The sequence below is a fragment of the Salmo salar genome, chromosome ssa13, assembly GCF_905237065.1.
Source record: "Salmo salar chromosome ssa13, Ssal_v3.1, whole genome shotgun sequence".
Classification (NCBI taxonomy): Eukaryota; Metazoa; Chordata; class Actinopteri; order Salmoniformes; family Salmonidae; genus Salmo; species Salmo salar.
The window spans coordinates 103,006,430-103,034,337 of record NC_059454.1 but is presented as its reverse complement, the minus strand read 5'-3'; the positions used below and the strand labels follow the sequence as shown (position 1 = coordinate 103,034,337).

At 42.8% G+C, this 27,908-nt stretch overlaps 1 protein-coding gene across 1 annotated transcript in view; it reads right to left on the bottom strand.

The window, feature by feature from the left end:
• LOC106568460 (zinc finger protein 462-like) overlaps window positions 1-27,908 on the bottom strand; it is a 76,035-nt gene that overhangs the window by 23,134 nt on the left and 24,993 nt on the right. Inside the window, 5 exon segments of the mRNA XM_014138829.2 lie at window positions 301-562; window positions 565-679; window positions 4,240-4,377; window positions 4,727-10,053; window positions 10,285-10,541. Of these exon segments, the coding sequence (XP_013994304.2) occupies window positions 301-562; window positions 565-679; window positions 4,240-4,377; window positions 4,727-10,053; window positions 10,285-10,510 (6,068 nt within the window). The 5' untranslated portion in view covers window positions 10,511-10,541.

The window sequence follows — 27,908 nt, the reverse complement described above, 5'->3', positions numbered from 1 at the left end:
TGGCACTTAGGCTCCATTCCATCCAGAGAGAATGTTGAAATAAAGCACAGCTAAGGAGACAGGTGCAGTAGAGTAAACGCCATACAGAACACAGCCACACACACCAAGACATTAGAGGACTCTATTCATCGAAACAGCAACACACTCAATCTTAAACAATTCAGAGGGCCTACAAAATTGAACTCCAAATCCCAGAATGCCTCTGATATATACATGTACTGTATGCCCTTTGTGTGTGTTTGACAAGCAGTGAACCAATCATTTATATTATCTCTTTAAGTCTATATTATGTCCTCTTACTTGTGTCTGAAGGGGGAGACGAACTGGCAATACTGGCAGCTGTACTTGTCCTCTCTGGTGAACATGGCCATGGCCGAGTGGCTCCTCTCGTGGGACCTCAGCCCCTGCATGGACATGAAGACGCGGTCGCACTGAGCGCACGGGTGTCCCCCAACAAGCCTCTCCTTCACCTGCTGGCCGACGGGCGCCACCACCCCAACTTCCATCTCCGTCGTTTCTATGGCAACAGCCTCCCCGGCGACCACCGCGCTGTGGCGACCATCGTCATGTCCTTGGGGGATGTCTCCATGATGGAGTTGTCGGTCACCTCTTCCACCTCTCCGTTGGTGATGCTGTTCTCTCCCGGGATGGTGGACAATGGTACATCTGTGACTTCCTGCTGAGGTGAAGGACAGAGGGAGAACAGCATTATAGCAGCTATATTTATTTATAATTTCCATATGCTTTGGCAGTTAACACGTCGTCCTGACTAATGTACTCCAAACTGTTGCCATTGTACCAAACTAACCTTGCTTTAGGCTTTGGCTCACTGGGATAACACAGTCTCGTGGTGCGTAGAGAACTTGAGATTGAACCTAGTCAGTCACACCATCATGGCCGAATATGTTATTTGATTTCTGAATTTAATTGAAAACAATATTGCTAGCTGTGATTGAACTTAAATTGGAATAACCTCCCTACAGGCATGGACATACTGTAGAGCAGGGATAGCCAACCAGATTCAGCCGCGGCCCTTTTCCTGTCGGAGTGGATGGTCAGGGGGTAGGAACGTAATCAGAATCATTTCTACACTGCAAATTGACCGCAGCTAAGCCCAAAAATATATTGTATTTGAAAAGAACAATTATTTCCTACCTTGACTACATTGGATACACGATCGCATAAGTCTCTTTTTTTATTTGTGGAAATACTTGAGAACATATTTCCTAAATTAAACTCATTTCTTGCTGAATTCCTGGTCTTTTTTCACCAATTGTTTTTTGTTGTTGTTTTTTTATAAAAACTTTGCAAACCAAAAACAATCACTTGCAGGCCGGTTTTGGCCCGCGGGCTTGTCGTTGCCTAACCCTGCTGTAGTGAACAGTAAATTAGACATACCGTAGAGGACAGTAAATTAGACATACCGTAGAGAACAGTAAATTAGACATACCGTAGAGATACAGTAAATTAGACATACCGTAGAGATCAGTAAATTAGACATACCGTAGAGAACAGTAAATTAGACATACCGTAGAGATCAGTAAATTAGACATACCGTAGAGATCAGTAAATTAGACATACCGTAGAGAACAGTAAATTAGACATACCGTAGAGAACAGTAAATTAGACATACCGTAGAGATACAGTAAATTAGACATACCGTATAGAACAGCAAATTAAACATACCGTAGAGATCAGTAAATTAGACATACCGTAGAGATACAGTAAATTAGACATACCGTAGAGGTCAGTAAATTAGACATACCGTAGAGATACAGTAAATTAGACATACCGTAGAGAACAGTAAATTAGACATACCGTAGAGATACAGTAAATTAGACATACCGTAGAGAACAGTAAATTAGACATACCGTAGAGATACAGTAAATTAGACATACCGTAGAGAACAGTAAATTAGACATACCGTAGAGAACAGTAAATTAGACATACCGTAGAGAACAGTAAATTAGACATACCGTAGAGAACAGTAAATTAGACATACCGTAGAGATCAGTAAATTAGACATACCGTAGAGATACAGTAAATTAGACATACCGTAGAGAACAGTAAATTAGACATACCGTAGAGATCAGTAAATTAGACATACCGTAGAGAACAGTAAATTAGACATACCGTAGAGATACAGTAAATTAGACATACCGTAGAGATACAGTAAATTAGACATACCGTAGAGATACAGTAAATTAGACATACCGTAGAGAACAGTAAATTGGACATACCGTAGAGAACAGTAAATTGGACATACCGTAGAGAACAGTAAATTAGACATACTGTAGAGATACAGTAAATTAGAAAATGGTTTAGGAGTAAAAGTAGGGCTTTAAGACACTGATTGGTTTTTCTAGTCAACGTTTAAAACGCCTTGTGAAAGTAGAGCCAATTCCCAAGGTCTACATAATGAACTACTAAATTCTTACTACTGCTGTTACCACTAACACTAACCAGGTATTCTGTGTGGTTTCTTTAATCTGACAGTTGGTGATGGTTAAAGTAGGATCTGTTTTTTAACAGACCTTCCTCATTAATAGTCAAAGAGAACTAACTTTGCCCTCCTGTGACTGTAGTTGATTATGTGGACATTAACCTTGAAGACGCCCCGACAGAGACCAGGCGACCAGAGACCAGGCGACCAGAGACCAGAGACATGGCAAGTCCATGTAGTCCCTCCCTGTTTCAGTCCGTTTTCCGTTGTTTGTTGCCTAATGAATAAGACCACGGCCTGCTCTGGTCTGCATATCCCACTTCCTTGATCTGGGAAAGGCAGCACAAAGTGTTTTCTGTCCTGTGCCCCTCGCAAACTCTCCCTCCTCTCTCTCTCTCGCTCTCTCACACAGACATGACGGCCAACAGACAACCAACCTGGCTTTTTATGGCCTACAGGAAGCTCACTATTTCTGCTCAAGGACCTGACCCCGCACTTCATAGGACCATAAATAAGATGGGCGTCCGCAGAGCTAGCCAGTCTTGCACCGTCAGCCTATTCTCACCCACCCTCTGGGAGAGCTAGGGGACAGGCCAGGGCCAATGTAAATGGCAAAAGATCTAGTACAAATTAGTACAGAAACATGTAATAGCCTAAATGTTCATATGAAACAAATATGCAGTGTAAATATTTGCTATAAGCTGTATTTCTCTGACTGACTTGCTCTTCATATTCAAAATATTTCCACCACACTTTTAGTTGGGGGCAAATTTCCAGAGTGGTTTTGTTTTGTTTTCTAGTCCTAATAGTCGGTGCCATCATGGAGATGGCTTCTCTCGCTCTCTTTCTGACAGGACTTCAGCCATTCCATCTTCCGTATACAGTATTACAGCGGCCTGGAGTGGCCTCCCTGGAGTGGCATGGCCCGCAGAATCAACCAGGCATTAATTTGGCTTCCGTTTTGGGTGAGGCTTTAAATCTTCAGGCCTGTCCTCCCTTTGCCAAGTCCCTGGCAAGCTCAGTGGAATACTAATGTCCAAGCGGTTATCCGCTGCACTCAAAGTTATGGCTTCTTTTTCCCCTGCCTGCCCTGTCACGAGAGGGAGGGACTACCTCACTTGTTTTCTCCAGGGGAAGTTGACAGACTGTCTACCCAGGTGCCTGCCTGCCCTGCAACGAGAGGGAGGGACTACCACACTTGTTTTCTCCAGGGGAAGTTGACAGACTGTCTACCCATCGGCCTCCGTTGCAATAAACAAAACTGAAAACAGAACCCTGCTGCCCCCTAAAAACAGACCTCAGCAGTGTGGGGGTCTCTGAGGGCTAGGAGTCACAAGTCATGACGGACTCTGAACCAAAGAGAACGGGGAACACAGTGGCTTTTAGAGATACGTTTTTGGGGAATTTTAAATATTTAAAAAGCAGCTTCAGAAGTAACCTTTCAGTTTCAGCTGAGATCATTTTTTAATGAGAGGTAAAGAGCTAAAATGTGTTATGGGATGAAAACACATATAATAATAAATCCTACTTCTATTTGTAAGAATGTATTTAACCATCTTAATTCACGTACATTAATAATATGCATATAAAGCATTTACATTTATATAAGCAATGAACCAACTAACTCTACAGTCTAAATGGACTAGTGACTGAATACTGATGAAAACCCCCTATACTTAGAGCTGCAGCTGCAGGTAGAAGGCATTATGATGCAGTTATAATCCACTGTAAGACTTGTCAAGAGTATGTGTGACACCCGTATGTTACCAAACCCTTGGCTATGTGATCATCATTACCTTGACATGGCCCTCCTTGACCTCCCCGTACTGGACGTGTTTCCTCAGGTGGTTACAGATGGCTCTGAGAGTGGGGTGGACCTCCACACAGAAGTTACACCTGTAGCCGATTGGAGCTTTGTCAGCATTGTTCACCAGCTAAAAGAAAGGGAAAACGGGTGGGGGAGGAGTGGTCAGTCAAAATTGTAAACAAGTTGCTTTTCACAAGACTAGTTGCAATGATATTTTCTATTGCTGATTAAATTTCTTAAAATAATACTTAAACATTTCATATTCGTTATTCAATACTATGGGTAACATTGCTATTTTAGCCATTACATTTTAGACTAAGAGTGAAATGCTTACTTACGGGTCCTTTTCCAACAATGCAGAGTTAAGATAAACGCTCCCTATAGTCTTGCTTATTATGCCTGTCTCATTCGACTCTGAGCACATCTAGTATTTTACTGAGATGATAAATAATTTGTCCTTGAACTCTACAACTCACCTTCTCAGTCTTTGTCTCTGGTGGCTCAGATGCCTTCTGCTTGCTAAGGAGCTGTCTCCTCCTCTCCTGCCTCATCGCCCGCTTCTGGAACTCCTCGTTATGGTTCATCAGGTGAGTGCTGAGGAGAGGAAGGCCCAGGAATTTCAGCTCACAGTGGGCACACTGATAGAGCTCTGTCTCCGTCCCATCCTCCGTAAGGCTGGGGTGGATGACGAAGTCCCGCTTCAGGTCCTTGCCACTGTGATGGTCGTTGTAGTGCATGGAGAGCAGATCGACCGTGCTGAAGGATAGCTGGAAGCATTTTAGACACTTGAACGGCAGCCATTCGGCAACCTCTCCCTCTGGCTCGGGCTTCGGTTCAACCTCCACCACTTTGTTCACCTCTTCGATAGGTTCGGGTTCTTTGGCATAGAGTACAGTGAAGTAGCGTCCAAGCTTGCTGGAGTGTTGCCGTTTGGGGAAGACTCCTGGATGGCGTTTGATGTAGTGGGAGACTATGCTCTTCCTGCTGAAGGCCTGGAAAGCACAGAGCGAACACTTTCTCCTCTCCACGGCCAACCGTAACTCCTCGGTCAGCTCTGACCCTTCCGCCTCCGACGCCAAGGGCACCACCACTTTACTGGGCTTCTCCGTCAACGTCTTGGAGGCTGCCAGGCAATGTGTGTAGTAGGCATCAATGTCATGACGCTTCTGATAGTGAGCCGCCAGGCCTTTGCGAATGGGATTGGTGTACGAACAGAGAGCACACTTGAAGACATTGTTCTTGCCTTCCGGCTGAGCTCTGACATTGTTGTGTTTGATGCGGTAGTGTCGAGCTATGCCTTTTCTGGTCGAGCAGAAGTACTTGCAGAGCTGACACCTAAACACAGCATGGGCCTCTCCTTTGTTGATGGGGAACTGGGTGAGAGCGAGTTCGAATTCGCTGACCTCTTGTACCTCTGACGATAGACTCGTGGCACTGCATTCAGCCACCGGCTCATCTTTCACTGTGGAATATTGCATGTGGGGAGTCTTGAACATATCTGAAGCTGGCTGATTGTGATATTTCTCGTAGTGAATTTTCAGTTTCTCCAATGTCCCATGAGTGTAAGGACACATTTTGCACCTGTACGCACCATAGCCCTGTCTTTGGGTTTTGCACTTGTCATCCACTTCAGTTATATCTTTAACCTGCTCTATATCGTCTGAGAAGTCCTCCGCGGTGACCTTCACCAACGGATGCCTCTTCTGGTAATGAGTGAGAACTCCATGGATGCGTGAGTTCACATACGGACAGTGGCGGCACTTGTAAACCGAACTTGGATTGATATCAGCTTCCTGTGCGAAGTCAGCCGCCTTGACTTTCATGCCTGGGTGTTTCTTGCCATAGTGTGTTAGAAGTCCATGTAGGCTGTTATACTCAGACAGACATACAGTGCACTGGTACGGGCTGTTTGAGATAGAGCTGCTTGTGTGGGAGAGCCTGGGATGGTGTTGGAGGTGTTCTTGAGGTGGCGTAGGGATATCCAGTGGGCCTTCATCGTGCTCAGTCGGAAGAAAAATAAATGGTGGTCCTTTAGCCATCGACGGGTGGAGTGTCGCTTGGGACCTTTGACCTTTGATGATGTCCAGTAGCACAGACTCATCCCCTTTGACAGCCCAGGGGTGGACAGCTTGGTAGTGGTTGGTGATATCCCAGATGGAACAAGCCTCGAAGGCACAATCTCTGCATTGGTAGTGCTTAGTGTCCCCAGTGTTCCCTCCCGGCTGGGAGGCAGTAGTATCAGGCCCTGCCCACAGCTTGCTGGCCATGTATGTGTAGTCAACGTTGTGCTCTGGGTGGCGTCTTTGGTAATGCAAGAGCAGCCCGTTGGGTTCTCCGTGGGAGTAGATGCACCACTCACAGTGGTAACCAGCCTCCAGGATGCCGTCTTGGTACGCCCAGTGTAAAATTGTCATGGCTGTGGCCTTCACAGTAGGATGATCCTTCTTCAGGTGCTTCTTCAAGGCATACACGTATGGAGATGTATAAGAGCAGTGCCTGCACTTCAATGAGCGAAGGGTTTCGGAGGACGTTTCTATCTCAGCAGGAGCAGCAGGAGCAATGGCAGAGGCTGCAGTGCCTGACTGGCCCATCTGAGCTCGCTCTCGTTGACTGCGGACCACTGCAGTGTGCCGGCGTACAAGGTCAGCATTCGACTTTGCGTCCCTGTGCTTCTTTTGGTAGTGAATCAGCACTCCTTTTACAGTGCGGTTCCCATAGTCACAGTGCTGACAGAAGAAGAGCATCTCTGCTTCTCCCTTCTCTGTGCCAACCCTACCGTGGGAATTACTGGATCCATCGAATCCGTTGTTGTTGAACTGTTTGAGGAACTGCTTTGGAGGTGCAATCTGTAGCTCATCCATTAGTTTCATCAACCCAGGGGTGGGAGTGGCATGCTTGATGTATTTCGCTGTCACTTTTATTTCTGCATGTCTCTTTTGATAATGGACAAGAACACCCACAACAGAGCGGTTGCTGTAAACACAATGTTTACAGTAGTAGATCTCCTCATCCGTACCAAATGGCATTGTGGCGCTGGATGACTTCACAGGGGTGGGTATGTTGACATTGTAGGAAGAGCTGCCTGCTGACAGTGGCCTATCAACAGTGATAACCCTCATAGTTTTCTGAATGCGGAAATACGAGGCCTTCTGCTCTGGGTGCTTCTTCTGATAGTGAACTAGAACAGAGTGCATGTTAGGGCTAGCAAAGGAGCATACTTCACAGTCATACACCACAACGTTACCACCCTCTTTCAGGGCTTCCGTCTCTGCAGTTGTATCTTGCGTCTTTGCAACATTTTTGTGGGCAGGACTGGATGAGGACTTGGGCGTGGAAGTGGAAGAGCTACAGGTGAAACTCTTGGGACCGGAGTTTAATATTTCTCTCAGAGTTTGAGATTCTGCACCCTTGTGTTGCTGTTCCACCACGTAACTCGAGAAGATCATAGCATTGTTTATTTTCACTTCAGGGTGCATTCTTTGGTAATGGGGCATCAAGCTCCTGACGTTTGGACTTGTGTACGAACAGAAGCGGCACATGTACACCAGATCTGGCTGGTTGAAGTTCAGCACATTGCTGGCTTCTGGGTGGTGATCCATATAGTGATCGTGAAGATCGTTGAAGTTGGTGTATTCGATGAAGCACTCCAGGCAACGGAAGACGGCGCTCTGATCCTCGGGGTCGAGGATGTATCTAAAGCTGAACTTGATATAAGGGTGCATTCTCTGGTAGTGGGTGCTCACACTGCGGGCTGACTTGTTGTGGTAGTCACAGTGCTTGCAATAGAAGCGTGCGACCCCAGAGACCTCTGAATAGTCCAGGTTCTCATGGAAAGAAGTGTCCCGGCTGTCTTGGCTGCTCTGGTCCTGGAGATCAGCTTTAGGATCAGCAGAGTCGTTGTCCTCATCGTCAGAGAGTGTCAGCGCAATGGGAATGTTTCTTAGCTTTGACGTAAGGGTTCTTTTTCTTTTCCCCACCCGGCCTTCGTAAAGCTTGTTGTAAACGTAGCCATGATTTTTACTATCGCTGTCATTCTCCTCCTTGTCTCTGCCCGCATCTTCATCAATGTTGAGCTCTCCTTCCTCTTCATCATCAATTTCTTCCAGATTAATCACCAGATCCTCCTGTTGTTGACTGATCTTGCTCTGAAGGTTGTTGGCGATTTCATCAATCCTAGTTCTCTTTTTGACTGGAGACAGATCCAAAGGTAGGTCGTTGATGGACTTTCTTGCTGTTTTCCCGGTTAAGTGCTTTTTGGATCCAAGTCCAAGAATCGAAGTCTGGGTTTTTTGTACGAAGCTCTGAGAATTGGAGAGCGTTTCTAATTCAGAGTCCTGCTGCTCATTTGCTGACTCCTCCAGAACGACAGCTTGCATTTCGTCACAGTAGGAGTGTTTGTGTTGCTGGTGAACCCTCAGACCTTTCAGGGTGGTGGTCGAGAAGCTACAAAGTGTACAGCGGTGAGGGTTCTGCTGATTAAGGTCATTTAGCACACTGTTTAGCTTTTTCCCATTGACTTTGGAAGGAGCAACATTTCCTCCGTTCACTGGTTCTGGAGTCTCGTTCTGAGGACCTGGGCTTTCACTGGTCAAGTCCATGGTGTCCCAGTCTGAGGAGTGGCTTTGCTTGTGCGTGCCTAACTTGAGAGGGCTGGTGCAGATGAAGGGGCACACATCACACTTGTACACTGTAGTCTTACCAGACAGGTGTATGTTCTCGATGTGACGGGAGATGCTTCTGCGATGCATGGTGAGGAAAGAGCAGAAGGGACACTGGAACCTGTTCATGTACCTTCTGAACGGTATCCCTTTAGTCTCCAGCATCTTGTTATCCTCCTCAGACAGAAGCTGCTTAGCAGAATCACCGGCTGACAACGGGTCGGTGTATTTGGGGTCATCCTCGTCACCCAGTTCATCGTCGTCTTCTTCAGAGCTGCTCCTAGGGTCATCCAGCATGCCTGAATCCATCTCTATGGCAGAGTTGGAGACATCAGACATCACGAAGGTGGACCTTTCAGACAAAATGGAGGATCCTGTGCTGTTGGGCGCTACCGATTGGATCTGTGAATACTGATAGGGTGATATCCCAGAGGCGGTCTTGCTGAACTTGAAAACTGAGCAGTTGGCTACTGAGGAGCCTTCATTAACACTCTGGTCATTGGAAACCATATTGGAGTTAGGAGGGCTTCTTGGGGAAGAGGGGGAATCCGATTTAGAAGAGCCTGCACTTCCCTCTCCTTCTCCACCTGGGTGGATGGTTGAGATCCTTTTCGCCATGTTGCTGTTTTTCATCATGTTATCACACCATTCCCCACGAAGAGCCTGGTTCCTCCTGGACTTCCCCAGAGGTTTAACCATGGACTCCAAGATGCCACGTTCCACCACATCCTCTTCTAGTTCCTCACTGGGTTCCTCAGACGACAATGCCTCAGATTCTTCAACAGCCTCAGACTGAGATTCTGGGGGGTCCAGATTAAGTTTGCCTTTATGATACATCTTTTGGTGTTTCAGGATCCTGGCTTTGCGTGGAGACTTGTATGTACAATACTGGCAGGAGAACACTTTCCCAAGACTATCATGGATAAGGATGTTGTAGTTGGACTGTTTGGATGCCTGGGATGCTGGTGAGCTCCCACCACTTAGTGTGGCTCCATGTACCTTCTTGGTGTGTTTACTCAAGAGAGATTTGGATCTAAAGTAACGGACACAGATCTTACACTGGAATAACTGGTTTGCTGACTGGTTTGCTGACTTGTTGTATGGTATTTGGTTCGAGATGGAAAAGTCTGTTTCGAAGCAGTGGCCTGTGGGAAAGAAAGAATAGCAAAAGAGACCAGTGTAAAACTTGAATCAATCTTTCCTTTAATAATTATATGCATCTTTATATAAATATATAAAATATGTACGTATAAGACCTATAAATATGTAAAGTATAAGACATACCTATACATATATCTATATCATTCATAATAATGATGACAATCAAAATCATAATCATTTGTCCATACACAACACAGTCGATGGAGTGCCCTTACTTGTTTCAGTTTGGGGAGATTCATTCTGCTCATCCTCCTCCTCCCCCTCTGTCTGGCTGGGGGAGTTAAGAGAGTCTGACCTGGACTGGCAGGGACTCCCGCCCCCCTCTCCATCTCCGACGTCCGTGGGCTGCAGGAAGGCTGTGTGGACATCCTGGATGTGAGCCTTGAGGTCGTCATATGACTCAGCACGGAAGTCACAGCCATCGCACTGTAGCACCTCCATCGCTGAGGACTCCCTGGAAAATCAGGGAAACCTGGCGAGGAAAAACACAAGAGAAGAGAATGGGTGAGTAGGGAAAGAAATTAAAGTGACATGTCACATTTAGGCCACATGGGTGGAAACACAAAAGTATTTAGGCCTAGACCCGGTGTAGGCTAAAACCCTGGTATAGAAATGAGTCTAGGCTAAAACCCTGGGATAGAAATGCAACAGTAGAGATATCTTAGAGAAGGCAAGACAAGAGAATTGGTCAGTTTCTGCCTCGGTCTCACACGACAACATTAGAGACATCTACAGACGGCTGGATTCTTCTGCTCTGACATCACCGCAGCGCATACTAAGAAGATCTGTTGTTGTTGTTGCTGCATGGTTCCAAGAACAATGGGCAATCTGAGGAGGGATTACTGAGTTGATTTGTTCCATTTTTATTACCTTGGGATAAACTACAGCTGGAGAGCAGCGCCATCAGGATGCGTCCCAAATAGTACTCTATTCCTGATATGGCGCACTACATTTGACCAGGGCCCTATGTGCGGTGGTCAAAAGTAGAGCGCTAAAAAAGGGACTAGGGTACTATTTGGGACGCATAACCGTCAGACTGCATCCCAATATTTACATCACACACACACAGACAATTCCCTCAGATTGCATCAAGTCCCTCCCAAAAAAGACTTAAATCAATCCACACAGAGAGAAAGATAAAGCTTTGTGTCCGCAGTGCTATTCTGTTCCATGATGAAACACACAACTGATGTAACTGATAATGGTCAGTGCTATCCGGGGTCCTTGGGACATCCCTACCCTAATCCTTAACCCCAACCCTAACATTAATCCTTACCTTAAACATTTTCAACGTCAACTTAAACGGGGTAGAGACGTCCCAAGGTTCACGGATAGCGCGGACCAACTGATAACAACCTGTCACCACCGACCTCGACATTCTAACCAACCAATGGTATTGCTTGTTGGTCAAACTGACTTGCTGCAAATAAATACACCGATATGCCATCCATTTACATTTCTCTGTTTCAAATAGACAGTTTTCAATGTAGACCAATGCCACATAGACACACACTGGTGTGTATTGTTATGATACAAACATAAATCCCAAACTTGTGGACAGACTAGTCCCAAGTGGAACAAAGTATTACACAGTGTGACAAAAAACACACAATTCCAAATGGTAACCCGCTTCCCATTCTAAAATATGTTTCCAAAACGATGGACGTTAAACTAATACATACATTGGTAAAATAGCACAGGACAGTTCTTAGACCATCACAAAAGACAGGCAATCTTAATTAGCCATCTCTGTCTACAGTCAGTGTCAGTTAAAAAGGAAAAAACACATTTCAAAGCATTAATGAAACGGAGAGAGTGAAACAGGACTGGGGCATAAAATGGCTGTTTATGTGGCAGTTATGACAGCTATTTCATCAAAAGGGTGTTGGCCTCTCGTCCACACTTCTTTGTGTGGTGACACACAGAGACACACGGCATTACCTTGAAATGTAACTCATTAACATTCAAACTCGTCACAGCGTGATGTGCACTCTCTTTTTTTATTCTTTTTAGATATATTTTATTGGATTTTAACACTTTCTAAATAAAGGCTGAACTAAAACACCAAGCCTAATTCTGCAGAAAGCAGAACAGGCAATATTTAATACATTTGCCACAGGTCATCTGCGCTGTGCATTGGTCTAGACCAAGGACATGAATATTTGCATGTATTCAAAGAGGATTATTGCTTCACTCTGTTAGCACAGTTTAGTCCAGTGAAATATGCATTGTTTTGTATAATCCTTTGGCCTTGGCAGAACGATCATAACATAGCATTCTGGGGGTTATTTACTGGTAAGATGTCTATAGAGTTTGACCATCCCTTATGGAAATAGTCTATACAACCAGCACTAGTTCTTATTCAAATATACACTGTTCAGAAAAGTAGAAGGTAGGAAGAAGCACTAAAAAGCTGTTGACTTTAGAAAGCCTGTGTTATTCAACTCCCTGGCTTTATCTTACATCCACCAGCATTCCTGTCCTAGGAGGAGCTTTTGCAATACCACCACAAGGCCTATATATCCTGTTTATGTGAAGCTCCTGCACCTGTGGCAAAATGGTGGCCAGTAAATGTCAATTTGAGTTTGAGCACACACTCTTCCTTTACCTGGTCCTGTAAACGTACACCATAACATACACCATACGTACACCATATGAGCAGTGTAACCCGTTGCAGAGCTCCAATAACACAGTGACTTCTCCTCTCCTACGGCTAACTGTGGTAGAAGGGGACATTATTTTCAGTCATCTGTCCATTTGTATTAGTATTGTAGCTTATGTTTGGCTGCAGGGTCAGCAGACCTCTGGTATGAAACCATAACAGTTAACGTCCGTCCAGTAACCAACCAATCTCCACTGGAACAGCCCCTGCAGCCTGCCAGTGGGTCCCCGAGAAGACAGTTCCTGCTCCCTCATTGTTGTCCAGGGTCAGGTTGCCACCCTGATCTGTGGCAGCTCTCTCGTCGGAACTTGGAACATGGAATACAAAACAAAGATGCATTCTAATGCCAGGATCCTTGACATGGATATCAAGAACGTTCCTGCGACTATCTCCCCAGGTGTCAGTTTAGTGACTCCATGCCAGCCACACCAAGTTAATGGACGGTATTTGTAATGCTTTTATCTGCTCTGTCGGCGCTCTGACAGTCAGGCACTGAGCTGTGCAGCAGATCCTTTGAGCTTCAAGGGCAGCCATTTTAGGAGCCAGCCAGCTATGTGTGCTTAGGTGTTCAGCCAGTGCTCTCACTGCACAACATGGCCCCACGGATCAGATCCTCCTCACAGAGGCTGCATCCCAAATGGCTCCCTATTCCCTATATACTGCACTACGTTTGACCAGATCCCTATGGGGCCCTGGTCAAAATAGGGCTCTGGTCAAACGATAGGGCTCTGGTCAAGCGTAGTGGACTATATAGAGAATAGGGTGCTATTTGTGACGGGTCCTGAGACAGCCCAGACAGTCACTTGAGAGCTGCTGACAGAAATCTATCTGCCAGATGTACTGTGCCTCAAGTCCTTCAGCCTGCCTCGCCTGCAATGTAGCTCAGCAAAACCACCTCGCACTTGCTAGCCTTCCTGACTTAGCTCTTTCATTCATTGGTGACAATACATTTATTGGGGACCAAAAAAATGACAGTAAAAAATAACCAAATAATTAATTAAGAGGGTCAGGCCTTTGGAATGACACCACACCAGCTTCTTTAAAACAAATTGGGAAGAGAGAAAATATTTTGAAATTGCCAACTAAGCCCCACAGGGTCTTAACATGCAAAACATGCCTGAACTTCCTTTTTTTCAGAGCCCACAGAAACATCTGCAGTCTTTGGCTTGAAGAGCCAGAGAAGAGGGGTGGAGAGGAGTGAGGAAGAGAGGGGAGGACGAGAGGAGAGGAAGAGAGGAGTGAGGAAAGAGGGGAGGAAGATCGGGAAAACAGGCTAGCATGACCCAGCCACCTGACTCTGCTCCCCAGATTCCAAAGTCTACTGACATTTGTTAATCACCAACCAGTCTCTCTGCATCGGCCAGGCTGCCAGCAGTCACACCCTCTCCTCAAACTGGGCCCGGCCTGGAGGCAGCAGCTGCCCTGTCTGAAAGAGCGCCTTTGAATAAGCCAGCATTAAGCTGATTAAGAGTACAGAGGTTTTGTCCTTAACCGTTGGCCGGTCTGGTCTCCACCATCTCATGCAGTATACAGGAGAGGCAGGCAATGGAAGCCGCAGATTAAATTATGTGGCCACATTTAACTGATAACACACTACAGAAACATGTTAGGGAGGTGTAGAGATCCTCAATTATTAATCCTGGATTGATTGACAACATTATTGATCTCTCTTGTGTTGTGTCATCTCCCATGGACATCAATCTATTGTTGTCAATGAGAGATGACACAACACAAGAGAGATCAATAAATTATTATTTCATATTTGAAAAGGTTTATAAAAAACAAACATACAACCACATTTTGACAGAAACCAGCTCTCTGACACTTCATCTAGAAGCTCTCTGACACTTCATCTAGAAGATCTCTGACACTTCATCTAGAAGATCTCTGACACTTCATCTAGAAGCTCTCTGACACTTCACCTAGAAGCTCTCTGACACTTCATCTAGAAGATCTCTGACACTTCATCTAGAAGCTCTCTGCCACAGCTCTCTGTCACTTCATGTAGAAGATCTCTCCCAGAAATCTCTGACACTTCATCTAGACGCTCTCTGACACTTCATCTAGAAGCTCTCTGACACTTCATCTAGAAGCTCTCTGACACTTCATCTAGAAGCTCTCTGACACTTCATCTAGAAGATCTCTGACACTTCATCTAGAAGCTCTCTGACACTTCATCTAGAAGCTCTCTGACACTTCATCTAGAAGCTCTCTGACACTTCATCTAGAAGCTCTCTGACACTTCATCTAGAAGCTCTCTGACACTTCATCTAGAAGCTCTCTGCCACAGCTCTCTGTCACTTCATGTAGAAGATCTCTCCCAGAAATCTCTGACACTTCATCTAGACGCTCTCTGACACTTCATCTAGAAGATCTCTGACACTTCATCTAGAAGCTCTCTGACACTTCATCTAGAAGCTCTCTGACACTTCATCTAGAAGCTCTCTGACACTTCATCTAGAAGCTCTCTGACACTTCATCTAGAAGCTCTCTGACACTTCATCTAGAAGATCTCTGACACTTCATCTGGAAGATATCTGACACTTCATCTAGAAGATCTCTGTCACTTCATCTAGAAGCTCTATGTCACTTCATCTAGAAGCTCTCTTCCACAGCTCTCTGACATTTCCTCTAGAAGCTCTCTGACACTTCATCTAGAAAATATCTGACACTTCATCTAGAAGATATCTGACACTTCATCTAGAAGATCTGACACTTCATCTAGAAGATCTGACACTTCATCTAGAAGCTCTCTGACACTTCATCTAGAAGCTCTCTGACACTTCCTCTAGAAGCTCTGACACTATCTAGAAACTCTGACACTTCATCTAGAAGATCTGACACTTCATCTAGAAGCTCTCTGACACTTCATCTAGAAGATCTCTGACACTTCCTCTAGAAGATCTCTGACACTTCCTCTAGAAGCTCTCTCCCACAAATCTCTGACACTTCATCTAGAAGATCTCTCCCACAGCTCTCTGTCACTTCATCTAAATGCTCTCTGTCACTTCATATAGAAGCTCTCTTCCACAGCTTTCTGACACTTCCTCTAGCAGCTCTCTCCCACAGCTGTCACTTCATCTAGGATATCTGTCACTTCCTCTAGAAGCTCTCTCCCACAGCTGTCACTTGTATCTATGTCAACACTGTACAGATCCAGATTCTTCAGAACTTCATATGGGTTCATTTGTTAAGGTAATTGTCATATATTCAAAATATGACTTTCAGAATGAATATGGTACAATGAAGACTAGGCAATGTCAACACAAAACAAGATTTAGACTTTGAGCTTCAAGCTTATTACTTCAGACCTTATGGGTCAAATATTTATATGTTCAACCCATGGCTTTCAGAATGAACATGGAACAAACAAGACTACCACTAGACAGCTTCAGACTTCAGACCTTATGGGTCAACATGTTCTCCTTTCATATATCTGAACCAGAATGAATATGTTACAAGCAAGAGTCTGCCACCTATACAATTGCCTCATGGGTCAATGGAATTAAGTGGAATATTAATATTGTCTGTATATGCATAGTTTTTTCAAAGGCCAAACCCACCATTGGTGTGCGTGGCCAAATAGCTATTTTTTCATGTCATATAACCATAGCACCGGTTCTAATCTTAGTGCCAATACAGTTTATCAAATGCCAGGCGGTGCTATCGTCAGATGACATGAAAATAGAGGTTTTTGGCCACGCACACCAATGGTGGGTTTGGCCTTCAAAATAACAATGCATATGCAGAAAATACTTCCACCACCATATTTTACAGTAGGGATGATCTTTGATATTATGGGGCTATTTTGCTTCCAATGGTCCTGGGGCCCTTGTTAACCTGTTGGGGCTAGGGGGCAGTATTTTCACGGCTGGATAAAAAAACGTACCCGATTTAATCTGGTTACTAATCCTACCCAGTAACTAGAATATGCATATACTTATTATATATGGATAGAAAACACCCTAAAGTTTCTAAAACTGTTTGAATGGTGTCTGTGAGTATAACAGAACTCATTTGGCAGGCAAAACCCTGAGACATTTTCTGACAGGAAGTGGATACCTGATGTGTTGAATTACCTTTAAGCCTATGCCATTGAAACACACAGGGGTTGATTAATGTTTTGGCACTTCCTATTGCTTCCACTAGATGTCACCAGCCTTTACAAAGTGTTTTGAGTCTTTTACTGTGAGATCTGACCGAACAAGAGCCATGGAACGGTGATGGCCGATTAGACTCTGGCGCGAGTTCATGTTGGGTACCCTCGTTCCAATACGTTATAAAAGAGAATGCATTCGTCCACCTTGATTATTATTCATGTTCTGGTTAAAAAGGCACTAATGATTTATGCTATACAACGTTTGACATGTTTGAACGAACGTAAATATATTTTTTCCCCTCGTTCATGACGAGAAGTCCGGCTGGCTTAGATCATGTGCTAACAACACGGAGCTTTTTGGATATAAATGATGAGCTTTTTTGAACAAAACTACATTCGTTATGGACCTGGGATTCCTGGAAGTGACATCTGATGAAGAGAATCAAAGGTAATGGATTATTTACATAGTATTTTCGATTTTAGATCTCTCCAACATGGCCGTTTGTCTGTATAGCAAAGCATATTTTTCTGGGCGCAGTGCTCAGATTATTGCAAAGTGTGATTTCCCAGTAAGGTTATTTTTAAATCTGGCAAGTTGATTGCGTTCAAGAGATGTAAATCTATAATTCTTTAAATGACAATATAATATTTTACCAATGTTTTCTAATTTTAATTATTTAATTTGTGGTGCTGACTTGACTGCCGGTTATTGGAGGGAAACGATTTCCTCAACATCAATGCCATAGTAAAACGCTGTTTTTGGATATAAATATGAACTTGATAGAACTAAAAATGCATGCATTGTCTAACATAATGTCCTAGGAGTGTCATCTGATGGAGATTGTAAAAGGTTAGTGCATCATTTTAGCTGGTTTTATGGTTTTGGTGACCCTGTCTTTGAATTGACAAAACATTACACACAGCTATTGTCAATGTACTCTCCTAACATAATCTAACTTTATGCTTTCGCCGTAAAACCTTTTTGAAATCGGACAACGTGGTTAGATTAAGGAGATGTTTATCTTTCAAAGGGTGTAAGATAGTTGTATGTTTGAAAAATTAGAATTTTGACATTTATTTGGTTTCAAATTTGCCGCTCTTGAAATGCACCTGCTGTTGATAGGGTGCACCACGGGTGGCACGCTAGCGTCCCACATAGCCCCAAGAAGTTAAGGTCAACTGCATCATGAATTTGACCAAGTACCAGGCCATTTTTGCCAAAAACCTGGTTGCCTCTACCAGGAGGATGAAACTTGGCCGCAAGTGGATCTTCCAGCAAGACAATTACCTCAAGCACACATAAAAATCCACCAGGGCTGTCCACGACTAAAGAAATCTTTTATTTTGACCCATCGATTGGTCAAAATTGCAAAATTTGTATTTTTCTATATATAGACACACAATGTGTTTTAATCAAATCAACTATATACACTGAGCTTGTCTGATGCTTTAAGCACACTGTTTGATTACATAATTAAGACACACAAATGACTCAAGAGTGAATCAAAGATCTAGATAACCAGAAGAAAAAACCTGTTCCCGACCCTCCTCCTGCAGTTGGCAGTAATAGGCTACACCAAGGGTCAACAGTCTTTTTCATGTGGAGTGCCAACTTACAATTAATATTACCATTTCTACTGATCTGCGTGCCAGTTATGATTTTCATATGCACATTGTCATGGAGCAGTTTCAATTAAATTATAATAAAGTATTTTTGTTCTATTGCCAACTAGGTAAAAAATTGCCTACATAAAGCCATCAAATAAAAAAATATCAGGAAAAAGAATTATTAAAATACATATTCAATAAAATCACAGTGGCTACGCATGGAAGTTTGTTCATGTTCTTCATTCATCTCGCTACTCCACCTGTCTACAATGAACTTGAAACATTGTATCAACTATCAACTGGTCCAGCCCACAGCTAGCTAGAAAACTTGCAACATTGTATCAACTATTCTGGGAACTCAGAGTTTCCGGAGCCAGTGAGCTCCAGACAAACACAGTTGTATTTGTGCAAGGGCTAAGAAGTAATCAGGTATTTTATGAAGTTTCCACTGGATCAGAGTATGCAATTTTTCCCTTTCACGCTGAGGCTCAGTGGTTATTTGTAAGTCGCTCTGGATAAGAGCGTCTGCTAAATGACTAAAATGTAAAAATGTAAAATGTTATCGAAAGGGAGAGACCCGGAAAATGTTTTAAAAACACTGAGGAACAGACTTTGTTTACATGCTGTTTGAAGTGAAGAAAACACACAGCTCATTAGTGGTGGTGAGTTAAGACAATCAGAAATACTATCAGACATCCCCAAACGGGCGGCTTCCGGTGACGCAAGTTAAGAAATGGCTGTCTAGTTTTTCGTACTGCACATCGGTTGGGTATTTCCCCTCCTAAATTCAAGTATTTACTCAGAGCATTATAATAACTTAAGCAAAATGGAAAAGGGGAAAATAGGAAAAGGTTGCGGAGCTACAACAACAGCCCGTAACAAGACAGCAGAAGATATAATCGTCGATGAACCTGAGATGGCTAATACTAGCACAAATAAGATAGCAGCAGCAAAAGAACCCTCATTTCGTGAGGTGAAAAAGGAGGAATTGCACGAGGTGCTCACAGGCTTACGAGGGGAACTTCGAGAAGATCTAAGAAAGTAACTAAATGAATTCAAGAAAGAAATTAACCTGTTAGGGCTAGGGGGCAGTATTGACACGGCTGGATAAAAAACATACCCGATTTAATCTGGTTACCACTCCTACCCAGTAACTAGAATATGCATATACTTATTACATATGGATAGAAAACACCCTAAAGTTTCTAAAACTGTTTGAATGGTGTCTGTGAGTATAACAGAACTCAAATGGCAGGTCAAAACCTGAGAGATTCCTTTACAGGAAGTGGCCTGTCTGACCATTTCTTGAACTTCTTTTCCATCTCTATCTTTTACTAAGGATCTCTGCTCTAACGTGACACTTCCTACGTCGTTCATAGGCGCTCAGAGCCCGGGAAAAACCTGAATGTCGTCATCTCAGCCCCAGGCTGAAACACATTATCGCCTTTCTCAAGTGGCCGATCAAGGGACTCTGGGCTTAGGCGCGTGACCCGACCGCCCCCGCCTTTGTGATTTTTTCCTCTGTTTGCCGAAAAGGAGATTCCCTGTCGGAATATTATCGCTTTTCTACGAGAAAAATGGCGTAAAAATTGATTTTAAACAGCGGTTGACATGCTTCGAAGTACGGTAATGGAATATTTAGAATTTTTTTGTCACGAATTGCGCCATGCACGCGACCCTTCTTTACCATTTCGGATAGTGTCTGGAACGCACGAACAAAACGCCGCTATTCGGATATAACGATGGATTATTTTGGACCAAACCAACATTTGTTATTGAAGTAGCAGTCCTGGGAGTGCATTCTGACGAAGACAACAAAAGGTAATCAAACTTTTATAATAGTAAATATGATTATGGTGAGTGCTAAACTTGCCGGGTGTCTAAATAGCTAGCCCGTGATGCCTGGGCTATGTACTTAGAATATTGCAAAATGTGCTTTCACCAAAAAGCTATTTTAAAATCGGACATATCGAGTGCATAGAGGAGGTCTGTATCTATAATTCTTAAAATAATTGTTATGCTTTTTGTGAACGTTTATCGTGAGTAATTTAGTCAAATGTTAGCGAATTCCCCGGAAGTTTGTGCTAGTTCTGAACGTCACATGCTAATGTAAAAAGCTGTTTTTTGATATAAATATGAACTTGATTGAACAAAACATGCATGTATTGTATAACATAATGTCCTAGGGTTGTCATCTGATGAAGATCATCAAAGGTGAGTGCTGCATTTAGCTGTCTTCTGGGTTTTTGTGACATTATATGCTAGCTTGAAAAATGGGTGTCTGATTATTTCTGGCTTGGTACTCTGCTGACATAATCTAATGTTTTGCTTTCGTTGTAAAGCCTTTTTGAAATCGGACAGTGTGGTTAGATTAACGAGAGTCTTGTCTTTAAATAGCTGTAAAATAGTCATATGTTTGAGAAATTGAAGTAATAGGATTTTTAAGGTTTTGAAAATCGCGCCACAGGCTTCAAGTGGCTGTTACGTAGGTGGGACGAATTCGTCCCGCCTAGCCCAGAGAGGTTAACCGGAAACTTGAAGAAAACAAATTAGAACTTCACAGCATATCTACGAGAATGGGGGACGCAGAACAGCGCATTGGGGAAACGGACACATGGAACTCCGCAGTCAAGGAAATACTTGAACAGTCACTGAAAAACCAACACGCACTACGGGCAAAAGTGACAGAACTCAAAGGTTTCTCACGTCGAAACAACATTAGACTTTATAACGTAGTAGAGAGCGCAGAAAAAGACTCTATGCCCAAATTCGTAGAGGTTCTATTCAAAGACATACTTGAAGACGACACTGACCTGGGAATTGAGAGAGCACACCGAGCTCTGGCCCCAAAACCCCCCACCAAGATCCATAGTAGTACGGTTCCTAAAATTCTCAGTCAAAGAGAAAGTCTTACATGCAACCTGGAAAAAGTCTGTTAGCTTCCAAGGCCAACGAGTGTTCTTTGATCATGACTACGCGGGAGAGATACTGAAAAAAAGGAAAGAATACACCCTCATTAAGAAAGCACTTAAAGAGAAGGGTATACGCTTCCAAACAACATTCCCGGCAAAAATGCGGGTATTTCTGGAAAATGGCCCGGTTACATACGAGCATGCAGACGAGGCGGCTGAGGATCTGAAGTCGAGAGGCATCCCAGTGGAGTATACCGCCAGGAGAAAGGCGACATCACCGGCAGAAAGACTCGAGCAGGCTCTCCCATGGATCGTTATCGACAAGCAGAGCCATGGAGAAAGAGGGAAACCACCTCGGCGAGAGGACGTTCACATCCGAGAGAGACTCAGGCATTTCCAACAGGAAGATGGAAGACACTGAACCAGATTTAACAGAATGAATAGTTACTGCGAGCTGTTAAGACATTGGGTTGTTACGGTTGACATTACAATAGGTTAAATATCTCCCCTATTTCCCCCCAATGCTGAACAAGATGAGCAGCCAAACGTATGTGTTCTTTATGAACACACTAAGTAGAGTCACGTTAATAACATATATATTAACTAAGGATTAATGACACATTGACAACGGGGTGACAGAAGGACATGTCAAGGGGAGGATTCAGGATATGCACGCATGACCGTTATAGTTTCACTTGTAATTAACCGATGTGTATAAGCGACGAAACAGGCGCCCTTATTATTTTCGTTTCCAACAGGTCTAGTTTGTGACTACGTCACGCATTTTCATATCTGAGCGAGGGGCCCCTCCTGCGGACAGGCTCATCCCCTCAAACCCCAGAGGCAGGAGACAGTCCTCTGACATGGGAGTCCAAATACCTAAGTATTTTCCCACTTTACTTTATTATGGTTCTTGATTTTTCGTTCATTTTTAGGCTCAAGATAAGCAGGCAGATATGGTGCACAGGTTTTTTTATTTATATCGATGCATCATCGGGAATTTAAGGTCATAAGTCTCAATGTAAACGGACTGGGGAGTGCCATCAAGAGAAGTAAGGTAATAGCAAAGATGAAACGGGAGAGAGTTGACATACTATTCTGGCAGGAAACTCACTTATCCACACCTGAACACGAGAAACTCAAGAAAATGGGATATAGGAATACTTTTTTTTCTCCTTACAAAACGGGTAGAAGGGGAGTTGCAATCTTGATCCCAAATTCAGTTAATTTTGAGTTTATATCAGAAATAAAAGACAAGGAGGGTAGACTTATACTTGTTAAATGTAAACTGGATAACAAGGAAGTTACATTATTTAATGTATACACACCCCCAGGGAGTGACATGGTCTTCTACAGGAAGGTGTTTGATTGAATTACCCCAGAAACCTGACACTCTTATCTGTGGAGGGGATTTTAACACTATTTTAAACTCAAAATTGGACAGCACAAATAAAAATAGGAACATGAGTCTAGTTGCTAAAAAGATCAATAGGATATTGCAGGATCTAGGAGTGCTCGATGTATGGCGTGAAACCCACAAGACAGAATATACTTTTTACTCAGCCCGCCACACTGAACACTCCAGGTTAGACTATTTTTACATGTACAGTGCAGATAGACACAGGCTTAAGGATTGTAGGATGGACAGAGCGACTTATCAGATCGTAATGGAGTTTACCTTACTCTACATCTTGATAGCAAACTAAGAAATACTCTATGGAGACTTAATACAAGCATGCTGAATGATCCAGCATTCAAGGAATGAATAAAGACAGAATTGAACATCTATCTGGAGAATAATGATAACGAGGAAGTATCTCCTGCTACATTGTGGGATGCAGATAAGGCGGTTATTAGAGGAAAGATCATAGCCACATCATCTCTCAAGAAAAAGATTAAAGCACAGAAACTGCTGACATTACAGGAAACACTAAGAAACTTAGAACGATCTCATAGTCAATACAAAGATCCTCTTCTATTACGAGAGATTCAAAAGGTAAAACAGGAAATTGACCAGATTTATAGAGAAGTAGAGAAAAAGCTCAGGTTCCTGAAACAACGATATTATGAAGCAGGCTCAAAGGCAACCAAATTACTAGCATGGAGACTCAGGAAACAACAAGCACAGAATACCGTTTTCAAAATAAAAGACCCCAAAACAAAGAAGATCACATGCAAATTAGATGAAATACAGAATGCATTTGAATCATATTACACATCTGTACAAGGAACCAGAGAAGGCAGATGCACAGACAATAGAGCATTTTTTGAACTCACTTGATCTCCCCTCAATTGGGACAGAGCAAAATGATAGACTAACTTTAGAAATATCCACCGAAGAAATTAATAAAGCAATATCTCAACTAAAAGTAAACAAGTCTCCAGGCACTGATGGCTTCCCTTCAGAATGATTCAAGACCTTCAGAGAACAACTAACACCTCTACTTAAGGGCCTGATGGCTTCCCTTCAGAATGGTTCAAGACCTTCAGAGAACAACTAACACCTCTACTTAAGGGCCTGATGGCTTCCCTTCAGAATGGTTCAAGACCTTCAGAGAACAACTAACACCTCTACTTAACCTGTTAGGGCTAGGGGGCAGTATTGACACGGCTGGATAAAAAACGTACCCGATTTAATCTGGTTACTACTCCTGCCCAGTAACTAGAATATGCATATAAGTATTGGCTTTGGATAGAAAACACCCTAAAGTTTCTAAAACTGTTCGAATGGTGTCTGTGAGTATAACAGAACTCCTATGGCAGGCCAAAACCTGAGAAGATTTCAAGCAGGAAGTGGCCTGTCTGAGAAGTAGTGTTTCATCTTGGCTCTTTTTATTGAAGACTCAGGATCTGTGCAATAACGTGACACTTCCTACGTCGTCCATAGGGTCTCAGAGCCCGGGAAAACGTTGAACGATATCGAGGCAGGCTCTGGCTGAAACACTTTATCGCTTTTGGCAAGTGGCCACTCAGAGTACTATGGGTTTAGGCGCGTGCCCGCTTCGACCGAATGGTTTCTTTTCCTTTGTCTGTTTATCTAAACGCAGATTCCCGGTCGGAATATTATCGCTTTTTTATGAGAAAAATGGCATAAAAATTGATTTTAAACAGCGGTTGACATGCTTCAAAGTACGGTAATGGAATATTTAGAATTCTTTTGTCACGAATTGCGCCATGCTCGTCACCCTTATTTAGCCTTTAGGATAGTGTCTAGAACGCACGAACAAAACGCCGCTGTTTGGAAATAACGATGGATTATTTTGGACCAAACCAACATTTGTTATTGAAGTAGAAGTCCTGGGAGTGCATTCTGACGAAGACAACAAAGCTAAGAACATTTTTCTTATAGTAAATCTGACTTTGATGAGTGCTAAACCTGCTGGGTGTCTAAATAGCTAGCCCTGTGATGCCGGGCTATCTACTGAGAATATTGCAAAATGTGCTTTCACCGAAAAGCTATTTTAAAATCGGACATATCGAGTGCATAGAGGAGTTCTGTATCTATAATTCTTAAAATAATTGTTATGCTTTTTGTGAACGTTTATCGTGAGTAATTTTGTAAATTCACCGGCAGTGTTCGGTGGGAATGCTAGTCACATGCTAGTCACATGCTAATGTAAAAAGCTGGTTTTTGATATAAATATGAACTTGGTTGAACAAAACATGCATGTATTGTATAACATAATGTCCTAGGGTTGTCATCTGATGAAGATCAAAGGTTGGTGCTACATTTAGCTGTGGTTTGGGTTTATGTGACATTATATGCTAGCTTGAAAAATGGGTGTCTGATTATTTCTGGCTCGGTACTCTGCTGACATAATCTAATGTTTTGCTTTCGTTGTAAAGCCTTTTTGAAATCGGACAGTGTGGTTAGATTAACGAGAGTCTTATCTTTAAAATGGTGTAAAATAGTCATATTTTTGAAAAATTGAAGTAATAGCATATCTAAGGATTTGAATAACGCGCCACAGGATTCAACTGGCTGTTGAGTAGGTGGGACGCTAGCCCATAGAGGTTAAGGGCCTGTTTTAACTGGACTCTGCGGGAGGGGGGTCTCGCACCATCATGGAGAGAGGCCATCATATCTGTAATCCCAAAAGAGGGTAAAGATAAGAAGGAATGAAGTTCATATAGACCTATCACAATTCTTAACACAGATTATAAACTATATGCATCAATAATAGCCAAAAGAATGGAGAACATAATCCCAGAATTGATTGACGGAGATCAAACTGGTTTCATACAAAATAGGCAGACACAGGACAATATAAGGAGAACACTACATGTCATGGACCACATTACTCAGAATAAGACAAGTGCAATATTAATCAGTCTAGATGCAGAAAAAGCATTTGATTCAGTGGGCTGGGATTATCTATTCCAAGTTATGGAAAGATTTGGTTTCAACAAAGAAGTGATACAGTGCATCAAAACACTGTATTCATGTCCGACTGCTAGAATAAAGATAAATGGACATTTGTCACGAACGATAAAATTAGAGCGAGGGGCAAGACAAGGCTGTAATATTTCACCCACGCGCTTCTCCTCGTACCTCGAACCATTAGCACAGGCAATAAGACAGGACCCAACTTAGAGGGAATAACAATAAGACAGGACCCAACCTTAGAGGGAATAACAATAAGACAGACCCAACCTTAGAGGGAATAACAATAAGACAGGACCCAACCTTAGAGGGAATAACAATAAGACAAGGAATAAAGAAAAAGAAGGACAACCTTAGAGGGAATAACAATAAGGGGCAGTGAACATAAGATATGCATGTATGCTGATGACGTTCTGTTATTCCTTAAAGACCCAGGCTCAAGTGGACCTAGATTGATGGATGTTTTACAAACATTTGGAACATATGTGCTTAACGTACACAAGACCCAAGCCCTAGTATATAATTATACCCCACAGGAAGAGCTGAAGAGTAGGTATAACTTCGACTGGATCTCTTCATCCATTAAATATCTTGGAGTATATCTACCAAAACATACACCCAAACTTTATTGCATGAATTACGATCACATCAACAAGAAAATATATGATGACCTAGACAGGTGGAATTCACTTCCCTTAGATCCTAGTAGTAGAATTGAAACAATCAAAATGAACATCCTGCAGAGGTTACTGTACTTGTTCCAATCACTGCCCATAGAAATCCCGCTTAAACAGTTTAGAGATAAATGGATATCAAGGTTTATCTGGAACAGTAAGAGACCAAGAATTAGATATACAACATAGAGGTCAACCGATTAATCAGAATGGTCGATTAATTAGGGCCGATTTCAAGTTTTCATAACAATCGGTAATCGGTATTTTTGGCCACCGATTTGCCTTTTTTTTTCTTTTTAAACCTTTATTTAACTAGGCAAGTCAGTTAAAGAACACATTCTTATTTACAATGACAGCCTAGGAACGGTGGGTTAACTGCCTGTTCAGGGGCAGAACGACAGATTTTTACCTTGTCAGCTTGGGGATGCAACCTTACGTTAACTAGCCCAACGCTCTAACCACCTGCTTTACGTTGCCAAGGTAAGTTGCTAGCTAGCATTAAACTTATCTTATAAAAAAACAGTCAATCAATCATAAACACTAGTCAACTACACATGGTTGATGATATTACTAGTTTATCTAGCCTGTCCTGCTTTGCATATAATCGATGTGGTGCGCATTCGCGAAAAAGGACTTTCTTTGCTCCGACGTGTACCAACCATATAAACATCAATGTCTTTCTTAAAATCAATACACAAGTATATATTTTTAAACCTGCATATTTAGTTAATATTGCCTGCTAACATGAATTTCTTTTAACTAGGGAAAATGTGTCACTTCTCTTGCAAACAGAGTCAGGGTATATGCAGCAGTTTGGGCCACCTGGCTCGTGGCGCACTGTGTGAAGACTATTTCTTCCTAACAAAGACAGCAGACTTCGCCAAACGGGGATGATTTAACAAAAGCGCATTTGCGAAAAAAAGCACAATCGTTGCACGACTGTACCTAACCATAAACATCAATGCCTTTCTTAAAATCAATACACAGAAGTATATATTTTTAAACCTGCATATTTAGCTAAAAGAAATCCAGGTTAACAGGCAATATTAACCAGGTGAAATTGTGTCAGTTCTCTTGCGTTCGTTGCACGCAGAATCAGGGTATACAGAATCTGGCTCGTTGCGAACTAATTTGCCTGAATTTTAAGGAACTATGAAATAACATTGTAGGTTGTGCGATGTAACAGGAATATTTAGACTTATGGATACCACCCGTTAGATAAAATACGGAACGGTTCCGTATGTCACTGAAAGAATAATGTTTTCGAGATGATAGGTCTTCCGATTTGGTCAAATCTAAGACCTAAGGTTTATTATATTATAGTGAAGTCTATGATTTTATATTTGATAGAGCAGTCTGACTGAGCGGTGGTAAGCAGCAGCAGGCTCATAATAGTCAAAGGTATATGGTTTAGAGAGAAATAGTCGACGCGTCATAATTCCTGTAATAACTTGCGGCTGAACTTGAAAGGGGTTCCTTCATTATTTTACCGTTCATGTC